The sequence below is a fragment of the Apus apus genome, chromosome 10 (genome assembly GCF_020740795.1).
Source record: "Apus apus isolate bApuApu2 chromosome 10, bApuApu2.pri.cur, whole genome shotgun sequence".
Lineage (NCBI taxonomy): Eukaryota > Metazoa > Chordata > Aves > Apodiformes > Apodidae > Apus > Apus apus.
In genome coordinates this window covers 20366780-20384636 of record NC_067291.1, presented here as the reverse complement: position 1 = coordinate 20384636, position 17857 = coordinate 20366780, and the positions used below count along the sequence as shown (strand labels likewise).

At 54.4% G+C, this 17857-nt stretch overlaps 1 protein-coding gene across 1 annotated transcript in view; it reads left to right on the top strand.

Moving 5' to 3' along the window:
• The window catches only part of ITGA11 (integrin subunit alpha 11), a 46038-nt gene that overhangs the window by 26169 nt on the left and 2012 nt on the right, over nucleotides 1-17857 (top strand). The window contains exons 12-29 of the mRNA XM_051628938.1: nucleotides 1153-1301; nucleotides 1957-2097; nucleotides 3063-3266; nucleotides 3769-3899; nucleotides 4575-4741; nucleotides 6255-6397; nucleotides 8029-8139; nucleotides 8366-8451; nucleotides 9609-9816; nucleotides 12006-12104; nucleotides 13250-13326; nucleotides 13764-13853; nucleotides 15595-15685; nucleotides 15805-15918; nucleotides 16531-16617; nucleotides 16897-17007; nucleotides 17418-17513; nucleotides 17845-17857. The exon at nucleotides 17845-17857 is cut by the window's right edge and continues 101 nt beyond it. Of these exons, the coding sequence (XP_051484898.1) occupies nucleotides 1153-1301; nucleotides 1957-2097; nucleotides 3063-3266; nucleotides 3769-3899; nucleotides 4575-4741; nucleotides 6255-6397; nucleotides 8029-8139; nucleotides 8366-8451; nucleotides 9609-9816; nucleotides 12006-12104; nucleotides 13250-13326; nucleotides 13764-13853; nucleotides 15595-15685; nucleotides 15805-15918; nucleotides 16531-16617; nucleotides 16897-17007; nucleotides 17418-17513; nucleotides 17845-17857 (2118 nt within the window). The remainder of the gene's footprint in view (nucleotides 1-1152; nucleotides 1302-1956; nucleotides 2098-3062; nucleotides 3267-3768; nucleotides 3900-4574; nucleotides 4742-6254; nucleotides 6398-8028; nucleotides 8140-8365; nucleotides 8452-9608; nucleotides 9817-12005; nucleotides 12105-13249; nucleotides 13327-13763; nucleotides 13854-15594; nucleotides 15686-15804; nucleotides 15919-16530; nucleotides 16618-16896; nucleotides 17008-17417; nucleotides 17514-17844) is intronic.

The following is a 17857-nucleotide window of genomic DNA, read 5'->3' as shown; positions in this document are numbered from 1 at the left end:
AGCCAGCACCCTCAGGGTGGGAGGCACTCTGCTGTCTGCCAGCTCCTGTTGGCACGAGATCTCTTGCTCAGGGATGCAGCATCACTGAGTGTCCTCACCAGGGATGAGTCCAGTGTTGACCATGGTGAGCTGCACAAAAGTGATTTACATCATAGAATCAATCCCAGAGTGGTTTATTTTGGAAGGGACCTTAAAGACCATCCAGTCCCACCCCCTGCATGGGCAGGGACACCTCCCACCAGCCCAGGCTGCTCCAAGCCCCATCCAACCTGCCCTTCAACACTGCCAGGGATGGGGCAGCCACAGCTTCCCTGGGCAGCCTGGGCCAGGGTCTCACCAGCCTCACAGCACAGAATTTCTCCCTCAGATCTCATCTCAGTCTCTCCTCTTCCAGCTGGAAACCCTTCCCCCTCATCCCATCACTTCATGTTCTTGTAGAAAGTCCCTCTGCAATTCAGAAGATGCAGAAGTAGCTCAGAGGCAGCTCAGCCCGGGTCATCTGCAGAGCTTACAGGAATGGTTTAAAAGGCACTGATGAAATTTCATGCCTGGGGAGGAAATACCTGCTGGGTTAATTCCTTCCATGTGTGACTGAGTGAAAACATCAGCCTGGTTTGCACAGTGAATCCTCTCTCTGGAGACGTGTGTGTCATGAGCAGCCCCTGGACACGTGGGGTTGGCCATGATTTGAGTTTCTAATAATTCAAGCTGCATTTAAAACTCAATGCAAACATGCAGGAACCTGGAGATGGGTTTATAAAGCAGGATTTTGCAGGAATATAGCACCCGGTGATATATTCCTACACCTGCAGCCACGGACAAGTGCTGTAGCCCTGAGTGTGATGTGTAGTCTTTGTGATCCCAGAGCAGAAAGTAGGGAAGAGGGATTTCTCAGGGACAGTTCCTCATGCAGCATCATTCCTATAAGGACTCTTGAGCAATGGACTTGGCGGGTTCATGGCTTGTATTGGACTGCAGGTAGGACCTGTGCAGATGTCAGGGCACCAGGGTTTGCTTGAAGGACTTTACCTTAGAAGGAATCTGGGTTTCTAGCTTCCCAGTCTGGGAGGTGGCCAGCAACTGGGGGCTAATGGGAAGCTGGGAGTGGGCAGGGAGCTCAGCCCTGCTCACCCTGCACCCGTCCCCCCCCAGGTTACACTGTCTCCTCTGTCATATCCACCAAGCACGAGCGGATTTATGTCGCTGGAGCTCCCAGGTTCAACCACACTGGGAAAGTCATCATCTTCAGCATGCACAACAGCCGAAACCTCACCATCCACCAGGCCCTGAAGGGCGAGCAGGTAACGCCCAGGATGCTGCAGGGATGTTTCCCTCAGAGGGGAAGCTCCTCCACCAATCCTCCCCTTTTCCTTTGCACATTCCTTTGCTTCAACTGCTCAGCTGTGCAGCACATCCACAGCCAGCTGGGGATGTCCTGCCTGTCACTGCACCCACTGCTCCAAGCCTGTAGCAGGGATGGAGCTTGGAATGTCACAGAATCATGGAATAACTTGGGTTGGAAGGGACCTTAAAGACCATCCAGTCCCAATCCCCTGCATGGGCAGGGACACCTCCCACCAGCCCAGGCTGCTCCAAGCCCCATCCAACCTGCCCTTCAACACTGCCAGGGATGGGGCAGCCACAGCTTCCCTGGGCAACTTGGGCCAGGGTCTCTCCATCCTCACAGTGAAGAATTTCCTCCTCAGATTTCATCTCAATCTCCCCTCTTGCAGCTTAAAACCCTTCTCCCTCATCCCGTCCCTCCCTGCCCTTGTCCCAAGCCCCTCCCCAGCTTTCCTGGAGCCCCTTCAGGCACTGGAAGGTGCTCTAAGGTCTCCCTGGAGCCTTCTCTTCACCAGGCTGAACAACCCCAACTCTCCCAGCCTATCCTCAGTGGTCCCTGCTGGAGAGGGTGGCAGTGTCCTTGCCCACCATCCCTTCCTCCATCTCCTCCAGATCGGCTCCTACTACGGCAGCGAGATCAGCTCCCTGGACATCAACGGTGACGGCGTCACCGACGTTTTGCTGGTGGGAGCCCCCATGTACTTCAGTGAGGGCAGGGAGAGGGGGAAGGTCTACGTCTACACCCTGCAGGAGGTACGTGGCTGACAGCACTGTGGGCCGAGCTGCTTTTTGGGCACTGTGTCCCCTTGTGTCACCTCCCTGGGCTGGCTCTGGGCTTCACTCACCCAGCAGCTTCCCTGCAAACCTCCCAGGGCAAGAGCCCAGTCCAAAGGCAACAGAGCTTGGCAGCTCCTCGCTGTTGTGGCTGCTCGAGGAGGATTTGTCTCTTTTCCTTGTTTATAAACAGTCCCCAGGGGTTTGCTCACTGCCAGGGCTGGCGTGGCTTGGCTGCTCCTGGCTGGGAGAGGTTCCCAGCTCCCAGCAATGCAGGGAATGCAAGGTGGGGTCTTTGCAACGTTGGGTCTCCCCGGAGAAACATTCCCCCATCACTTTTCCTCCCCCAGAAATGGTCTCTCTGAGGGTTCCCTCCTGCCTGGGGTGCTGGGAAGCAGCGTGGTCAGTCCCTCCACCATCACTTCAGGGCACCCGTGGGACACGTGCCACCCCTGTCCCCTCCCCTGGCACCCTGCAGAGCTGTGGGGCAGGACAAGCCTCTTGCTGCCCTCAAATCTGAGTGAAAATGCCATTCCTGAGCTAAATCCATCAGGCTCCGGGGTTGTGTGGGGCAGCACGTAGGTCGTGCTCTAAATCCAAGGCTGCAGGTCCCACCTGGGGCAGCGAGAGTCCCCACAGCCAAAGCACAACTTTTATGCCAATTTTTCATGTAGGCTGCTATAAAAAGGAGGCAAAGCTGGAGTGGGGCTGGTGTGAGGTCCATCCATCCCCAGGGCTGTGCAGAGTGGAAAGTCCCACAGTCCCAGGAGGGCTCTCACCTCCTTCCTTAGAGAAACCCCTCACGCATCACCGCGTCTTTCTCTTTTGTTTGGGTTTTTTTCTTGCCTTTGAGGGTTTCCTCCTCTTGCTGACTTGTTGCTGATGGGTTTGGGGTTGTTTTTGGGTTTGTTTTTTTGGCCTTTTCTCTCTGGCTGGCCCGGCAGAACCGCTTCGTTTCCAGTGGGGCCCTCGTGGATCTCCAGAGCTACCAGAATTCCCGCTTCGGCTCCTGCATCGCCGCCGTCCCCGACCTCAACCAGGACTCCTACAACGACCTGGTGGTCGGGGCCCCGTTGGAGGACGAGCACCAAGGAGCCATATACATCTTCCTTGGCTTTGAGGAGACCATCCTGAAGAAGTACAAGCAGGTACAGCTCCCCGACGGGGTCGCCCTTGTCCTTCATCAGAATAAACGCAGTTTGTGGCCATTTGAAGGACTGAGAGAGCACCATGAATTCACACCCAGGGCTGTTTTGTGAATGGTTATTGCTGGATGTTTTCTCTGGTGAGGGGATCTGAGAGAAATCAAATGGAAAGCGTATGGAAAAGATGCTTGAAATTAGGAGCAGTGCTTAGCACTCTGTGCAGCAGCTTATAGAGGTACCATGTATATAGATATATACAGTAATATGTAGATAAAATATTTCCCACACTCACAAGAAATAATAAATATGCAGAGTGAATTCAGCAGAAATTTCAGGATGATGTCTCCAAAGAGAAACTGCTCTCTTTCCCTGGAAAGTGATCGTGCAGCAGCTTGGAAAGGGGCATCTCCCCTGGCGTGGTGGAGGTCGGGGTGGCAAAGCCCTCCTGTGCAGGCAGGGATGCTCCAGCTGGAAGTCAGCCTGGATTCTCCCCGTTGCTTTTCAGCGGATAGCAGCTGCTGACCTCGCCCCAGGCCTGATGTATTTTGGGTGCAGCATCCATGGGCAGCTGGACCTGAATGAAGATGGGCTGGTGGACTTGGCCGTGGGCTCTCTGGGGAACGCTGTGCTGTTGTGGTGAGCTCTGTCTCCTCTGCCTGAAGCTCGGTGCAATACGCTGACATTTTTGGGGGGGGGTAAAACTCATCTCCCAACAATCTTGTCCATCTTTCCACAATAATGACCCTCTGGCCAGTGGGACCATGGAATTTCAGCGCAGCTGGGCCCTAGAAGAACTCCAGAGTTGGTTTTACATGGAATTTCATCATGAGTTTCCCCACGAGTTTCAAACCAACTGATTGATTTGTGGTGTTTTGCCCAGGCTCCCTCTGGTCTTATTTCATAAGGACAACTTAATATTCACAACTATTGATGAATGTCTGTAAAGTCCCTTGGAGCTGTTAGGAAGGAGGGGAGATGTGCCCAGCAGAGATGGGCCACCCTGGGGTCTGCTTTGGAAAGTGCTATTGTCCATGCAGAGAGCCAAATCCTGCTCTCAGTGCTGAGTTCCTTCCCTGGTGTAAGCAGGAGGCAAATATCTGCAAGAGATTTTATTCTTCAAACATTACAGAGATGACCTGAGAGTGGGTCAGCATGCTGTGGTGGCCTTTGGTCTTCCTCAGCACATCCCTGATGTTGAGAAAAATGGGGGAAAAGGGTGAATTGAGAGATGTAGGAGATTTGTCTAGGCCACTGCCTAATCTGGGACATCCTGAGCCCCAGCACACCTCCCCACCTTTGCTTGCCCCACAGGTCCCGCAGCGTGGTCCAGATCAACACAACCATCCACTTTGAGCCCTCCAAGATCAACATCTTCACCAAGGACTGCAAGCGGAATGGGAAGGAGGCCACCTGCATGACGGCCTTTGTCTGCTTCACTGCTGTCTTCCTCTCAGCTCACTTCCAGACAGCCAGTGTGGGTAAGCAGCCCAGTTCCTCCTGTGACAAAAAGCCCCACTTCCTGCACTGTTTAGGTCTCCAGCCCTGAGGGAAACCATCCAGGCGCTTGGCATGTCTGGAGGTGCACACATTGCCACCACAACCCTTTTTACCCACAAATTTGTCCTTGTCTTGAATGTCATAGCAGGGATGGTGGCCCTGCCATTGAGCCATGCCAAGAGACCCCCCAAGGAACCAGCCCATACCCATGTTTAGATGTTTAGATTAGATTTAGGTTAGATCTGAGGGAGAAATTCTTTGCTGTGAGGGTGGTGAGACCCTGGCCCAGGCTGCCCAGGGAAGCTGTGGCTGCCCCATCCCTGGCAGTGTTGAAGGGCAGGTTGGATGGGGCTTGGAGCAGCCTGGGCTGCTGGGAGGTGTCCCTGCCCATGCAGGGGTGGGACTGGATGGTCTTTAAGGTCCCTTCCCACCCAAACCAGTCTGGGATTCTGTGATTCTCTCACCTGCACCCTGGGGCTGAGCTGTCCTGCAGCTTGTCCTGCCGTGGGATGTGTGACAGAGACGTCACCACCACCTTGCTGGCCAGCGGGACAGGAGAGGACGTGGCCGGCCTGTGTCCTGCAGAGCTCGTCCATCCTCCCTGCTGCAGCGGTGTGACACATCTGCCGACCAGATGTGCCACTTCCCCTCCTATCCCAGGGCATCCCAGTGCAGCCACTGCCCAGCCCTGCTGTCACCCCCTGTGTCTCGCTGTGACCCCGCCTGCCGGTGGCTCCGCTGGAGCAGGGGGGGAAGCACCAGCGGCTCCAGGTCCTGCAGCCCGGCAGCAAACGCTGCCAGAGGAAAACCAGGTCCTGGGTAAAGCCAAAAGGAAAACTCCCTTCCCCTCCAGCAAGACTTTAGGTCTGAACTATCACATCCAGCACTTTCCTCCTCCCTTCTCTAGCGGCAGAGCTCGCAGGACCAACAGCTGAGGGAGGTTTCCTTTGTTTATTTACTTTTCCACTTATTTCTACCCAGAAGAGCCCTCCCGTGGATGGGCTGATGGTTGCTCCTTGTTTTCCTGAACGTTTTTCATCTCATTGGGGTGGTGGGTGAAAGTCCCTCTCTGCTCAGCTCTGGTCTGGGGAGCTTTGGTTTCTTTTCTACAGCAAATGGTCTCCAGGAAAGCATCTAGGAGAGGACAGTGCTCCAGGGCACAGTATCTCCAGAATTGGTGCAGGCCAGGATGTGAATATGTAAGAGGTGGATGGTTAGACACCCTGCACAGGTTTTACATGTAGTAATCATTTTTAGAGTTCTTTAGGACTGCAGAACTCCAGCACTCGGAGAGGGGCTGCTTTGCCCAAAAGAAATACCAGTTAGAAACAGTCAATGCAACTATTGCCCCATTTCCTCCCAACCCCCCGTTTTCCCTTCGTGTGCTGCTCCCTGCCACGCTCTCCCCAGCGAGGCAGTGGGGCTGGGCTTGCCCACCAGCCCGTGGGGTGAGCAGTGTCCCCAGGGAGCAGGCGTGACGGGCTGTCCTTGCAGCGCTGCGGTACACGGCCACCACGGACGAGCGCAGGTACACGCCGCGCGCCCACCTGGACCAGAGCGGAGAGCGGCAGGTGCAGAAGGGGCTGGTGCTGCCAGCTGGGCAGGAGCTCTGCCACACCCTCCCCTTCCACGTCCTGGTGAGTGGGGAGGAGGACAAGGTTGGGGGTTCTTCTCCTTTGCCAGCCCCCCCGGGGCTGCTGCTCTCCACCGTCTCCCGGAAGAGCCGGGATGCAGTGGAAGGAGCCTCGATGGCACCGTGGGGTTGGAAATGAGCCTCGTGCCTGAGCCTGGGTTTCTTCACGCTGGGTTTAACGTGGTCAGGGATGGAGCAGAGGCAGCTGCTGGGTCCCTGAGCACTGACTTCATTGCAACCCCAGCTTGCACTTTCTCAGGAAGGTCATGCACTCCTGACACCCGGGTCAGGCTGCTCCTCCTGCTCCAAAACCAGTGAAAATTTCATTTTTTTCCATCAGGAACCAAATGCCTCCCTGCCAGTCCCTGGGGCTCTCATCTTCTTCACCCCTCTGGCCATCAGAGTCCCCCTCCCCAGGTGCAGGAGCTGGTGGAACCCTCTGCATCACTCGCAGGGAGCAGCTGATGCACAAATCTGGACAAAATCAAACATTCCCAGGGAATGATGAGAATGTTGTGGAGGCCAGGGAGGGTCACGCTGCCAGACTGGCCCAGCCCCAAGCCCTGGCCTGAACGACCATGAACTTCTGGGGAATGCAAGTCTGGAGCTTGAGATGGAGCTTGTGCTTTAGCTCAAGAAGCACCTCACTCCAGAGCATCCAAATGCCTCCCGTGCAGCTGGGGCAATGCACGGGAAGATCTTACAGGGAATCCAGGAAAGGGACAGATTCATTACCCAATGCATGAGCCCCATGTCAGGGTTGAAGGATGGTTCTGTCCCACCTGGGAACCTGGTTTGGGGACAAACTTTCCCCTAGGGTCTCCATCTTTTAGAGCCAGGTGAAATGTTTCCTACACCAGCAGACAAGCATGTGTGGGTGGGTGTAGAGCAGCACCTCTGAGTTTGGATTGTCACTGTCCCTAGGTGAGGGTTAGCTGGAGAGACAGGTCTCCACTCTGGTGAGACCCCCCCTGCAGTGCTGGGTCCAGTTCTGGAGTGCCCAGCACAAGAAGGACCTGGACCTGGTGGCATGAGTTCAGAAAATGCCACAGAGATGATCCGTGGGCTGGGGCAGCTCTGATCTGGAGACAGGCTGGGAGAGTTGGGGTGTCCAGCCTGGAGAAGAGAAGGCTCCAGGGAGACCTGAGAGCAGCTTCCAGTGCCTGAAGGGGCTCCAGGAAAGCTGGGGAGGGACTTGGGACAAGGGCAGGGAGGGATGGGAGCAGGGGAAAGGGTTTCAAGCTTCAAGAAGGGAGACTGAGATGAGATGTGAGGGAGAAATTCTTTGCTGTGAGGGTGGTGAGACCCTGGCCCAGGTTGCCTAGAGAGGTGGTAGATGTCCCATCTCTGGAACCATCTAAGGTCAGGTTGGATGGGGCTTGGATCAACCTGATCTGGTTGCAGATGTCCCTGCTCACTCAGGGGGTTGGACTAGATGACCTTTAAAGGTCCCTTCCAACCCAAACCTGTCTGTGGTTCTAGTGTTATACACCGAGTCCACTGGATTGCAAAGCTTTGCTTTCATAAAGAATCACCCACGCCTGTAGCTCCACCTGGCCTTGCCCTCAGACACAGCTATGCCTCCACGGGCAGGAGCCGTGTCCTTCTCAGCAATGGTGTTTCTGCCCACCACAGGACACAGCTGACTACGTGAAGCCTGTGACATTCTCCATCGACTACGAGCTGGAGCACCCCGAGAGCGGCCCCCTGCTGGACGCCGGCTGGCCCACCTCGCTCAGGGTCTCGGTGGGTAGCAGCACCCACCTCCCAGGGGGCCTTTTCTCAAACATCTGGTCAGCAGATTCATCTCTGAACATGGACATTGGCTTCTTTACCTTGTGGCTGCAATCCCTGGCCCCTCTCGTGACAGCGACGTGTTTGGGCTCACTGCAGCCTGGGGTCACTGCCCATGTCCTTGGAGTACAACCTGAGGTGGAAAGTGTCACCAAGCTGCTCTTGTTGTCTCCCTTAGGTCCCTTTCTGGAATGGGTGCAATGAGGATGAGCACTGCATCCCTGATCTGGTCCTGGAGGCAAGAAGTGATGTGCCCAGTGCCACGTGAGTAGGTCGCTCAGAGCGTCTGCCCAACCACTATCACAAACCAGGGGGGTTTCCAACATCCAGTCCCAACCTGTGCCCCATCGCTGCTGGCATCACAGCTGGGCCTTCATCCCACACCACCACCATGAGGTTTATCCCACACCACCACGAGGTTCATCCCACAACTCCACAGGGCTCTTCTGGGCACCTCTGCTGGCAGCAGGTTGCTGAGCCTCTGCCTGCTCCTTGCCTGGAATGAACCCAAGGTGCTTCAGGGAATCCACAAAACAACTAATATTTGATGCCATGGTGATGAGCCCCAGGGAGAGAGGTCAGGAAATAACAGGGGGGATAAATGCAAGGCTGGCATTGTCCACTTGGCAATTACAGGCTTGACTCACACAGCAGAAATAATTATACCCTGTGTCTGGTGGCTCACAGAGCTTGTAAAGGATATCCAGGAGCTCAGGACCCTGAACCATTACCTCCCATCAGCAGCAGTGAGCTGTGGACCAAGCCCAGGGCCAGCCCTGCTACCTGGGTGTTACTGGTGTCCCATAATTCAGCACCTCTTGCTCCTTGTCTCCTGTAAAGCTAAGTCCTACAAATAACCATGGGCAGACACCATGGTCTACAAGGGTGCCAGACCTCTGGTTGGGTTCCTCCTGAAGCCTGTGGAGCTTTCCTGGTGGTATCGGTGATCGTGCCCTGCAGGATCAGCCAATGAGGAGGGGATTTCTGCTGAGAAAATCACTGTTGAGGGGACCTGTTGAAACAGAGCTTTCCCTCCAAAGCAGCCCCTTGGCTGCCCGCTGGTGGAGGCGGAAGCTGGTCCCAAGGTGATGCTGGCCTACATTTTCCTTTTTTCCTTTTGGGTCGAATCAATGAAAACAAAAAAAAACCCAAACCATCCAAAAGACACAGCCCTTGCAGAAGCTGTGCTGGAAAACCCACCAGGAGGGAGATGCAGGCAGGATCCAGCCCTGGCTGCACTGGAGCACCAGCCCCACCCTTTGCTAAGCGCTCCGGGATCTACTTTCTTCTCTCCCCATCCACCCCAGCTGCGCTAAGAGCTCCTGAAGGGCTCTGGGACAAGCAGGCACCTCCAGCCCCAGCTCCCCAGCCAAGCACTGGTGGGGCTGGGTGGAGGTGGCAGGGCTGCCCTCCCGTTGCAGGGAGTTCTGCCGGCGGGCGCTGCGCGGGGCCCCGCCGCGCTGCTCGGCCTTCAGCCTCGCCTTCGACACCCCCGTCTTCGTCATCGAGAGCGGCAGGAGGAGGGTGGCGGTGGAGGCGGCGCTGGAGAACCGAGGGGAGAACGCCTACAGCACGGTCCTCAACATCTCCTTCTCCAGAAACCTCCAGTTCGCCAGCTTGATCTCCAAGGTGAGGAAGCCAGGGGAGATCTGGGGACATCTGTCCGGTTCTAGGGTCCCCAGCACAGGAAGGACCTGGAGCTGGTGGCGTGAGTTCAGAAAATGCCACAGAGATGCTGGGAGGGCTGGAGCAGCTCTGCTCTGGAGGCAGGCTGGGAGAGTTGGGGTGTTCAGCCTGGAGAAGAGAAGGGTCCAGGGAGACCTTAGAGCACCTTCCAGTGCCTGAAGGGGCTCCAGGAAAGCTGGGGAGGGGCTTGGGACAAGGGCAGGGAGGGATGGGATGAGGGGGAAGGGTTTCAGGCTTCAAGAAAGGAGACTGAGATGAGATCTGAGGGAGAAATTCTTTCCTGTGAGGATGGTGAGACCCTGGCCCAGGTTGCCCAGGGAAGCTGTGGCTGCCCCATCCCTGGCAGTGTTGAAGGGCAGGTTGGATGGGGCTTGGAGCAGCCTGGGCTGGTGGGAGGTGTCCCTGCCCATGCAGGGGTGGGACTGGATGGGCTTTAAGGTCCCTTATCACCCAGACAAGTCTGTCATTCCATGATTCTGTGATCCAAGGCTTTCCAGAGGCACTGCTAATCCCAGCCGGATGCGAAAGCTGTGTCCTAAACCAGAGCCCAAAAACATCTCCATCCCCCATAAATCAGACATGTTTATGGGCTCATTTTCTAAGCACTTAAAGCCCTTTCAGCTCCTTATTTTGGAAATACAAAGAAGTTTGAATTTTAAGAGCCTGAAAGAAGGTCAAAAACAGATGCACTTACTTCCCTCTTTATTTTTCTACTCCAATAGTTTTAAAATACTTGCTGCACGTGGCCAAGTCCCTGTCAGGGATGAATTTTTGCAGCTGAGATACCACTTCTGGAAGTATGGGCTGATAATGGGAGCATGGCCACAGCTCAGTGTTGAGCTGGGAGATGTCACATCTCTCCTGCTGTCCCCTGGATGAGCCCGTTGTGCCCCATCCCCTCCCTAATATTTCACCCTCCTCCCTCTTCCCAGCAAGGTTTGGGAAAGATGCTGATGCTGCTGAGCCCCCCTTCATCCTCCCTCCAATGACTTCATACCCGCCCGCAGATCCCATGTCCAGCATTTGTTTTCCTACAGGCTGTGCCAAGGGAAAATTGTGGGGAACATTGCCCACAAAATAGGAAAAATGCATTTTCTGGGCGATTACTCCAAGTTAAGTGAGGGGGAGACAAAAACCCTGCGATGATTGGAGGCAGAAGGCGCCGTGCAGGGATGGTTGCAGGAAATACTTGTAGCTGGTTGGAGCAGAGTCACTGCCAACGGGTTCCTGGCTGCTGTTCCTTGTTAATAAGCAAATCTCCACTGAAGGGGATGGATGTTTGGGTCGGGCTGTACAAAAACCCAAATAAAAAGTAGCTGTGGCCCCAAGAAGTCCATAAGCTCTACAGACGAGTGGGAGAAAGCTCCAGGCTGTTGCTGGTGGCTGTCGAGGCATTTTCTCTGCAGCCAGTGCTGGGTTGTTTCAGCTCAAGGGTAGGACTGGGGCCACCAGCTTGAACTGAGACCTTTGGCAGGTCTAAGACAGGGCCAAAATGTGGAATAACTCATTGTCTTGTTGTAGGGTGGACACCTGCACACAACCAGGTTACAACCTCTTGTAGGGTTGCTACAGCTGGCAGGGGAGGAGGCAGAGCAGGGTTGGTGTCCCATCCCACCCCAGCCTGTGCTTGGGCTTTGCAATGGGCAAGAGCTTCCCCAGCCTGGCTGGTGAGCTGGAAGCTGTTGAAGCAACAGGAGCACAATTGTTGAGATGAGGAAATTCAATATTACTTCTTAGCTGTTGACCATGAGGAAGAATAACAGCTTGTGTTATCTCTTGATGCTTCCCTGTGACTGCTCATCACAGAAAAATATTCTTCTTCCCAATTAAAGTGCCAGGAATAATTGGGTTAATTTGTTCATGCTGTAGTTGAATTTCTAAAGAGAATTTAAATGAGAAAGCTGGATGTTGCCTGCTGGAAATGCCCTTCTTCAGGAATGGCCCTAGAAATTCAGCTGCATGGGCAGGACTCCCAGCCTGCAGCAAGCAAGCCATGTTGGTTGGTTGGGTTGGTTGTTTTTTCCAAAAAGTAAAGCCTGTTTTGAGACTGATGGGTGTGTTTCCTGCTTTCATAAAGAGCCAGGTCATGGGGCTCCTGCCCAGTGTCATGGACACTTCATGTCCCGTTCTAGGATGACACGGACATCAACATTGACTGCATGACTGAAGACAAGCACCCCAACAAGAAGGTCTGCAATGTCAGCTACCCCTTCTTCCGAGCCAAGGCCAAGGTAAAACCCTTCCCTCCTCCTGGGGTGGTTCAGATGCTGCCTTAATGCTCAGAGAGCCCCAAAATCAAACCCAGCTCCTCCGAGGCAAAGAATTTTTCTCCAGTCCTTTGGCACCTTTTAGTGTTGACTTCAAACCACCAATGGTAACTTCCCCAAGCTCCTTCCTCACAGAATGAGGCACCTTTTTCTGCCTAAGATATTTTCCTTGCTCTGAACACCCAGGGCCCCTCAGGACCCTCCTCTGAGCCTGCCCAAGCCCACTTGGGCTGGTGGCATCCTCTAAACTACAGCTCATGGAGGTCCCTGGCACTTGGGGTAAGCCCAGGTCCAAGGGGCACCATTTTTATATGCCATAAAACCCACATGGTGCTAAGTTGGGGAGGGAAAAGTGAGAAGACACCATGGGCAGAGCAGGACCTCGCTCTCCAGGGCCACTTCCTGCAGTGACCTCCTGAAATCCTGCACCCCCCTGGGAAAAGGGGCCAAGACAAGCAGGAGCTGCAGATCAAATCTTTCCAAGCCCTGTATCCGTTTGAAGCCTTTCCCTGTCAGAAGCTTGATGATGACAGATGAGCTCGAGGCTCTAAACCTCCCAAAAAAAGCCCTCTCAGATGCCTGTGGCCGCACGACGAGCGCGGCAGCCCCACTCCCCATGACCTACGGGGGCTGAGAATGCATCTGCATGGCATCAGGTAGTCCAGGTCCTGCCAAGACAAAGACAAGCTGGAAATGGAAATCTGGCCCGGCAGCAGCAGGAGCTTTAATATTCTCCTCAGCTGTGCAGTCCCAGACAGTTTGAGGTCATTGCCACAGATGTGACATTTATCACATTTTATTGGCCTTGGCCACTCTCCGGCTCCTTCCCCGCCAGCCTGTCCCGCGCCGCAGATGGGAGAGAGAAGCCTCTGCCTGCAGGTCCCCAAGGGGGATTTCTTTCCAAAAAGGGAGGCTGCTTGCTCCCCCAGTCCCAAAACCTAAAAAAAAAAAAAAAAAAAAGAGAGCAAATCCTGCAAATCCCCCACGTGGCCTCTTCTCTCCCTGGAAAGCAGAGGCTCTGCCGAAAGCCTGGCAGCATCTCCGGGTGGGATCAGGGTTGGGATTTTTCTCCCTTAATACAGTCTCCCATCTGTTCCCAACCTCCACAGGTAGCTTTTCGCCTGGATTTTGAATTCAGCAAGTCCATTTTCCTTCAAAACATGGAGATCTACCTGAGTGCCAGCAGGTCAGTGGCTGCTTCTCCCTTGCACGTGTCCGCGAGGTCAACGGGACATTCCCTGCTCACGTGGGGCTTCCTTCTTCCACAGCCACAAGGGGATGCTGGGGAATCGGGGGGAATAACCACAAGGAAACCTGGTTTTCATGGGTCACTCCAGCCCTGTGTGCACAAACCAGGCAATTCGTGTTGATTATTTTCATTTTCATCAATTATCAGAGCAACCAAGGGTTTGCTGCGCCGGGGTTGCTGCACAGCTGGGTGGGAAACTCTCTCCAAACTATCTATGTTCATGGCCTTGGGCTAATAAAAGGCAGAACAGAAATAATTTTCATTACACTTTGGCCAAAAAGCAAAAGTTCAGCTTTTCCCCACCTTCAACCTCCACCCCCAAAAAAAATCAGAGGCTCCCATCTCACCCCCCACTCGCCCCACTGCTGTTTCAGTGACAGTGAGGAGAAGGAGAGCACCAAGGAGGACAACGTTGCCCACCTCAATTTCCACCTGAAGTATGAAGCCGACCTGCTCTTCACCAGGTGAGTGTTTCAGAAGGGGACACAGCTATTTTTTTTTGGGGGGGACACTTGCAAGTTGTCCCTTGGGAAAACCAGTGCCAGCCCCACAGGAGCTGAGTTCAGACAGAGCCCCCTGGGCTTTAATTTGGGGAATTTGTTTAGAAAAGGGGCTGAAGGAACAACAACAACAAAAAAACTCAGGAGCATCCTGCTCAGTGGGTCCTTCTAAAAATAAATAGTGCAGAGCAATGACGTGCTGTGCTCTGAGAATGCTTAAATGCACAAGTGCTGTTCAATAGGTGTGAGGCCAATTTAATATCTTTTATTTTAAGGGGAAAAAGTCTTTATGGAAGGTAATAATGTTCATAGCATGTGTCTGGGCCTGCAGCCATCCCCCTAAAATATCCTCTTCCCAGGAGCTCGGCTGAGGCAGCCCCTGCTGGATGTGGGGAAGGAGTAGTGTGGCCAGCAGGAGTAGGGATGAGATTCTCCCCATGTGTTCAGCACTGGTGAAGCTTCACCTCGATTACTGTGCCCAGTTCTGGGCCCCTCACTGCAAGAAGGATCTTGAGGTGCTGGAGCAGGTCCAGAGGAGAGCAACAAGGCTGGTGAAGGGACTAGAGAGAAAGTCTGATAGGGAAAGGGAGGGAGCTGGGGTTGTTTAGCCTGGAGGAGACTCAGGGGGGACCTTCTCACTCTCTCCAGCTACCTGAAGGGGTTTGTACTCAGGTGGGGACCGGGCTCTTTTCCAGGCAACCTGCAACAAGACAAGAGGGCCTGGCCTAAAGCTGCTCCAGGGGAGGTGTAGGTTGGATATCAGGAAGCACTTCCTGATGGAAAGGGTGATCAGACATTGGGATGGGCTGCCCAGGGAAGTGGAGGAGGCACCATCCCTGGAGGTGTTCAAGGAAGGGCTGGATGTGGCTCTTAGTGCCATGGTCTGGAGATGTGGTGGTGTCAGTCATAGGCTGGACTTGATGATCTGAAAGGTCTTTTCCAGCCTTGCTGCTTCTGTGATTTGGGTATGGGCAGGAACTGAAGCACGAGTGGGAGATGAGCCACAGATGGGAGTTTATTAACCTGATGATAAGAAACAAACCTGGACTCCAGAAGCACATTCCCTGGCCCTGCTCATTTTTTGAACACTAGGGGCAGTGAGGGACTGAAAATAAAATCACTTTAATACTTAAAATTTCTGGGGAGTGGAGGGGGAGATTCTCAATTTAACATGTGTCAGAATCACCCTTATGGGGGAAAAGGGAAAACCTGGAGGAAAAATAACAGTACAAAAAATTCAAATTTGGGCACCTAGAGGGGATAAGATGAGGAAATAATTTCAATGGGGTTTGGAAGTTTTGGGCTACGTGGCCCACCAAGAAGTGGGGGTCCCATTGCAGGTGATCCCAACCAGGCTCCCACAGACACCCAAATGCTCCTGGCTCCTTCCCCTCCTTTCCAGCTGCAAAAAGAGAGATGGGATTTACCTCCCAAGATTTATATGTGACATTTCAACCTGCCAGCCAGGGCCTCGGAGGTCTCTGTTACATTATAAAGAAGAAAAAATCCTACAAAGAAAGGGAAAATATGCAGAAGCAGAAGAGCATGAAAATTCCCCATCTGTCCTTGCAGGATGTGGAGCCAGGAGGTGGTTTCCATCCAAAATGGAGCCAGACAGTCCAAAAGTCTTCTCCTTGGGCAACCTGCTGGTGGAGGGGCTGAGGCCACCTGGTGCCTCATGACTTGTTCTCCTTTGTCACGACAGGGCATCGAGCCTGGACTACTATGAAATCAGGTCCAACAGCTCCCTGGAGAGATACGACAGCATCGGCCCCCCCTTCCACGGCACCTTCAAGGTAAGGAGGGGGTTTCCCATGGGATGATGGACCCCGTAAGAGGTGGGATGTGCTACGGTCACCCTGCTTGTCCCCATCCTGAGAGATGCCAGGAACATCCCTGTCCTCTGCCCTTGCAGCTGCAGAACCTGGGCTTCTTCCCCGTGGAGGGGGTGACCATCAAGCTCACCATCCCTGTGGCCACCCGGGCGGGCAACCGCCTCCTGCTCCTGTCTGAATTCCTGGTGGATCAGGTAGGGAGGGGGAGTGTCACCATTCATCTTCATTACTTTTTTTAAGCACACGTGGGTCCCTCTGCACCAGGGACACCTCACAGAGGGCCTCACCATCCTTTTGCAAACCACTCTGTGCTCACACCTGCACGGAAGCTCTTGGCTCATGCTTGGGCTTCTCCCTTTTGCATCCACTTGGCTGGAAACATGGAAAATGAGAGTGGCCAAAGGGTTTTTTCCAAGTATTTTTCCTAGCTAGACCTCCCACTGGCAGGCAATTAATTCTTGGAGGTCTTGAAAGCATCTGCTGTGAACTGCAGGGACTGTAAAAGTGGGGAGAGGGCTGGGATCACACCTTGGGGGATCCTGAGCCTCCTGCTGCCCCTCCAGCCATGTGGAACTCATGATAGTCACGATGGAAAGAGCCCAGCACAAGAGTTGGTGTGTTCAGGGTTGGGTTTGGCCCGGGCCGTGGCTGCCCCATCCCTGGCAGTGTTGAAGGGCAGGTTGGACGGGACTTAGAGCAACCTGGTCTGGTGGGAGGTGTCCCTGCCCGTGCAGGGGATGGGACTGGATCGTCTTTAAGGTTCTTTCCCACCCAAACCAGTCTGAGGTTCTGTGATTCTCCCACAGGAGAACACGACCTGCAACATCTGGGGCAACACCACAGACTACAGGAGGACACCCACTGAGGAGGACCTGACCCGCAGCCCCCACCTGGTATGCAGTCTGGGGGCCTGATCCTGCCCCGGGGCTGAGCTCTGCCACCCCAAATCAGGGAGAAAGCCCCAGGATGGGAATGGCCCATGGCCCTGGGGGAGGATAGGTTTGGATCTTGCTTCCTTCAGTGTGTCCCAGCAGAGAGGCTTCTCAGCAACAATGCTCCCACAGCACAAACAAATCATAGAATGATTTGGGTTGGAAGGCACCTTAGATGGTCTTTAGGGTCCCTTCCAACCCAAACTATCTTATGGCTCTATCAAACTTCTCCCCTTGCAGAACCACAGCAACTCCGACATCATTTCCATCGACTGTGATGTGAAATTAGCCTCCAATGAGGAGATGAACTTGCACTTGCGTGGCAACCTGTGGATGAAGTCTCTGAAAGCAGTAAGTCATCCCAAAAGTGGACACGTGGCTTCTGAGGAAAAACCCTCCACGGGAGCCTTCACACCATGAAAACCTGGGGTTTTCTTCCCTCTCCTGCAATTCCCTTCCATTCCAGGAAGCCCAGACACGTGTGGAGAGACTTTTGTTTGCAAATTCTACTTACCCCACCAGTGTGTGCATCCAACATCCCACAAAGCACCTCAGCGGGGGGGAGTTTAATCCCAAGCTGCCCTTTTTGGGGCAGTTCAGCCACATTCACCACTTGACCTGCACCATCCTTCCCCCCCGGATACGTGTCATCCCCAACACGGATGCAAAGCCGTGGGGTGCGAAGCCGTCGGGGGGTGCCCAGCTGGGGTGCTAGGTCCTTGCCCACCACGGGTGGTCATGTCCAGCATCTCTTTGTGCAGCTGAAGTTCAAGGCACTGAAGCTCACCACCACCGCCGTGCTCCAGCGACGCTTCGGGAGCCCCTTCATCTTCCGCCAGGAGGATCCCAGCCGCCAGGTGAGACCCCCACAGGGACCCCGGCAGCTTTGGGAATGCTGCAGCACCCTGCTCTGATCCCAGTGGGGAAAAAAAAACCCTAGGGCTGGCAGCTGGGGTGACACAGCTCTGCAGAGCCCCGTGCAACTCGGTGCAGTTGTGAGCAGGCAGCTCCATATCCCAGCACGCGGGGGTTGAGCAGGGAAAAGCTGAGCCAGAGGGTTGGTGTGTGGGGTGGGCACCTTCTCCAGCAGCTCCCCAAAGGATGGGGGATGCTCAGTGTGCCTCCCCCCACACTTTGCCCACTCAGCTCTTGCACCCAGCAGCATCTTCTGTTGCTCTTTCCTCACAGATAACCTTTGAAA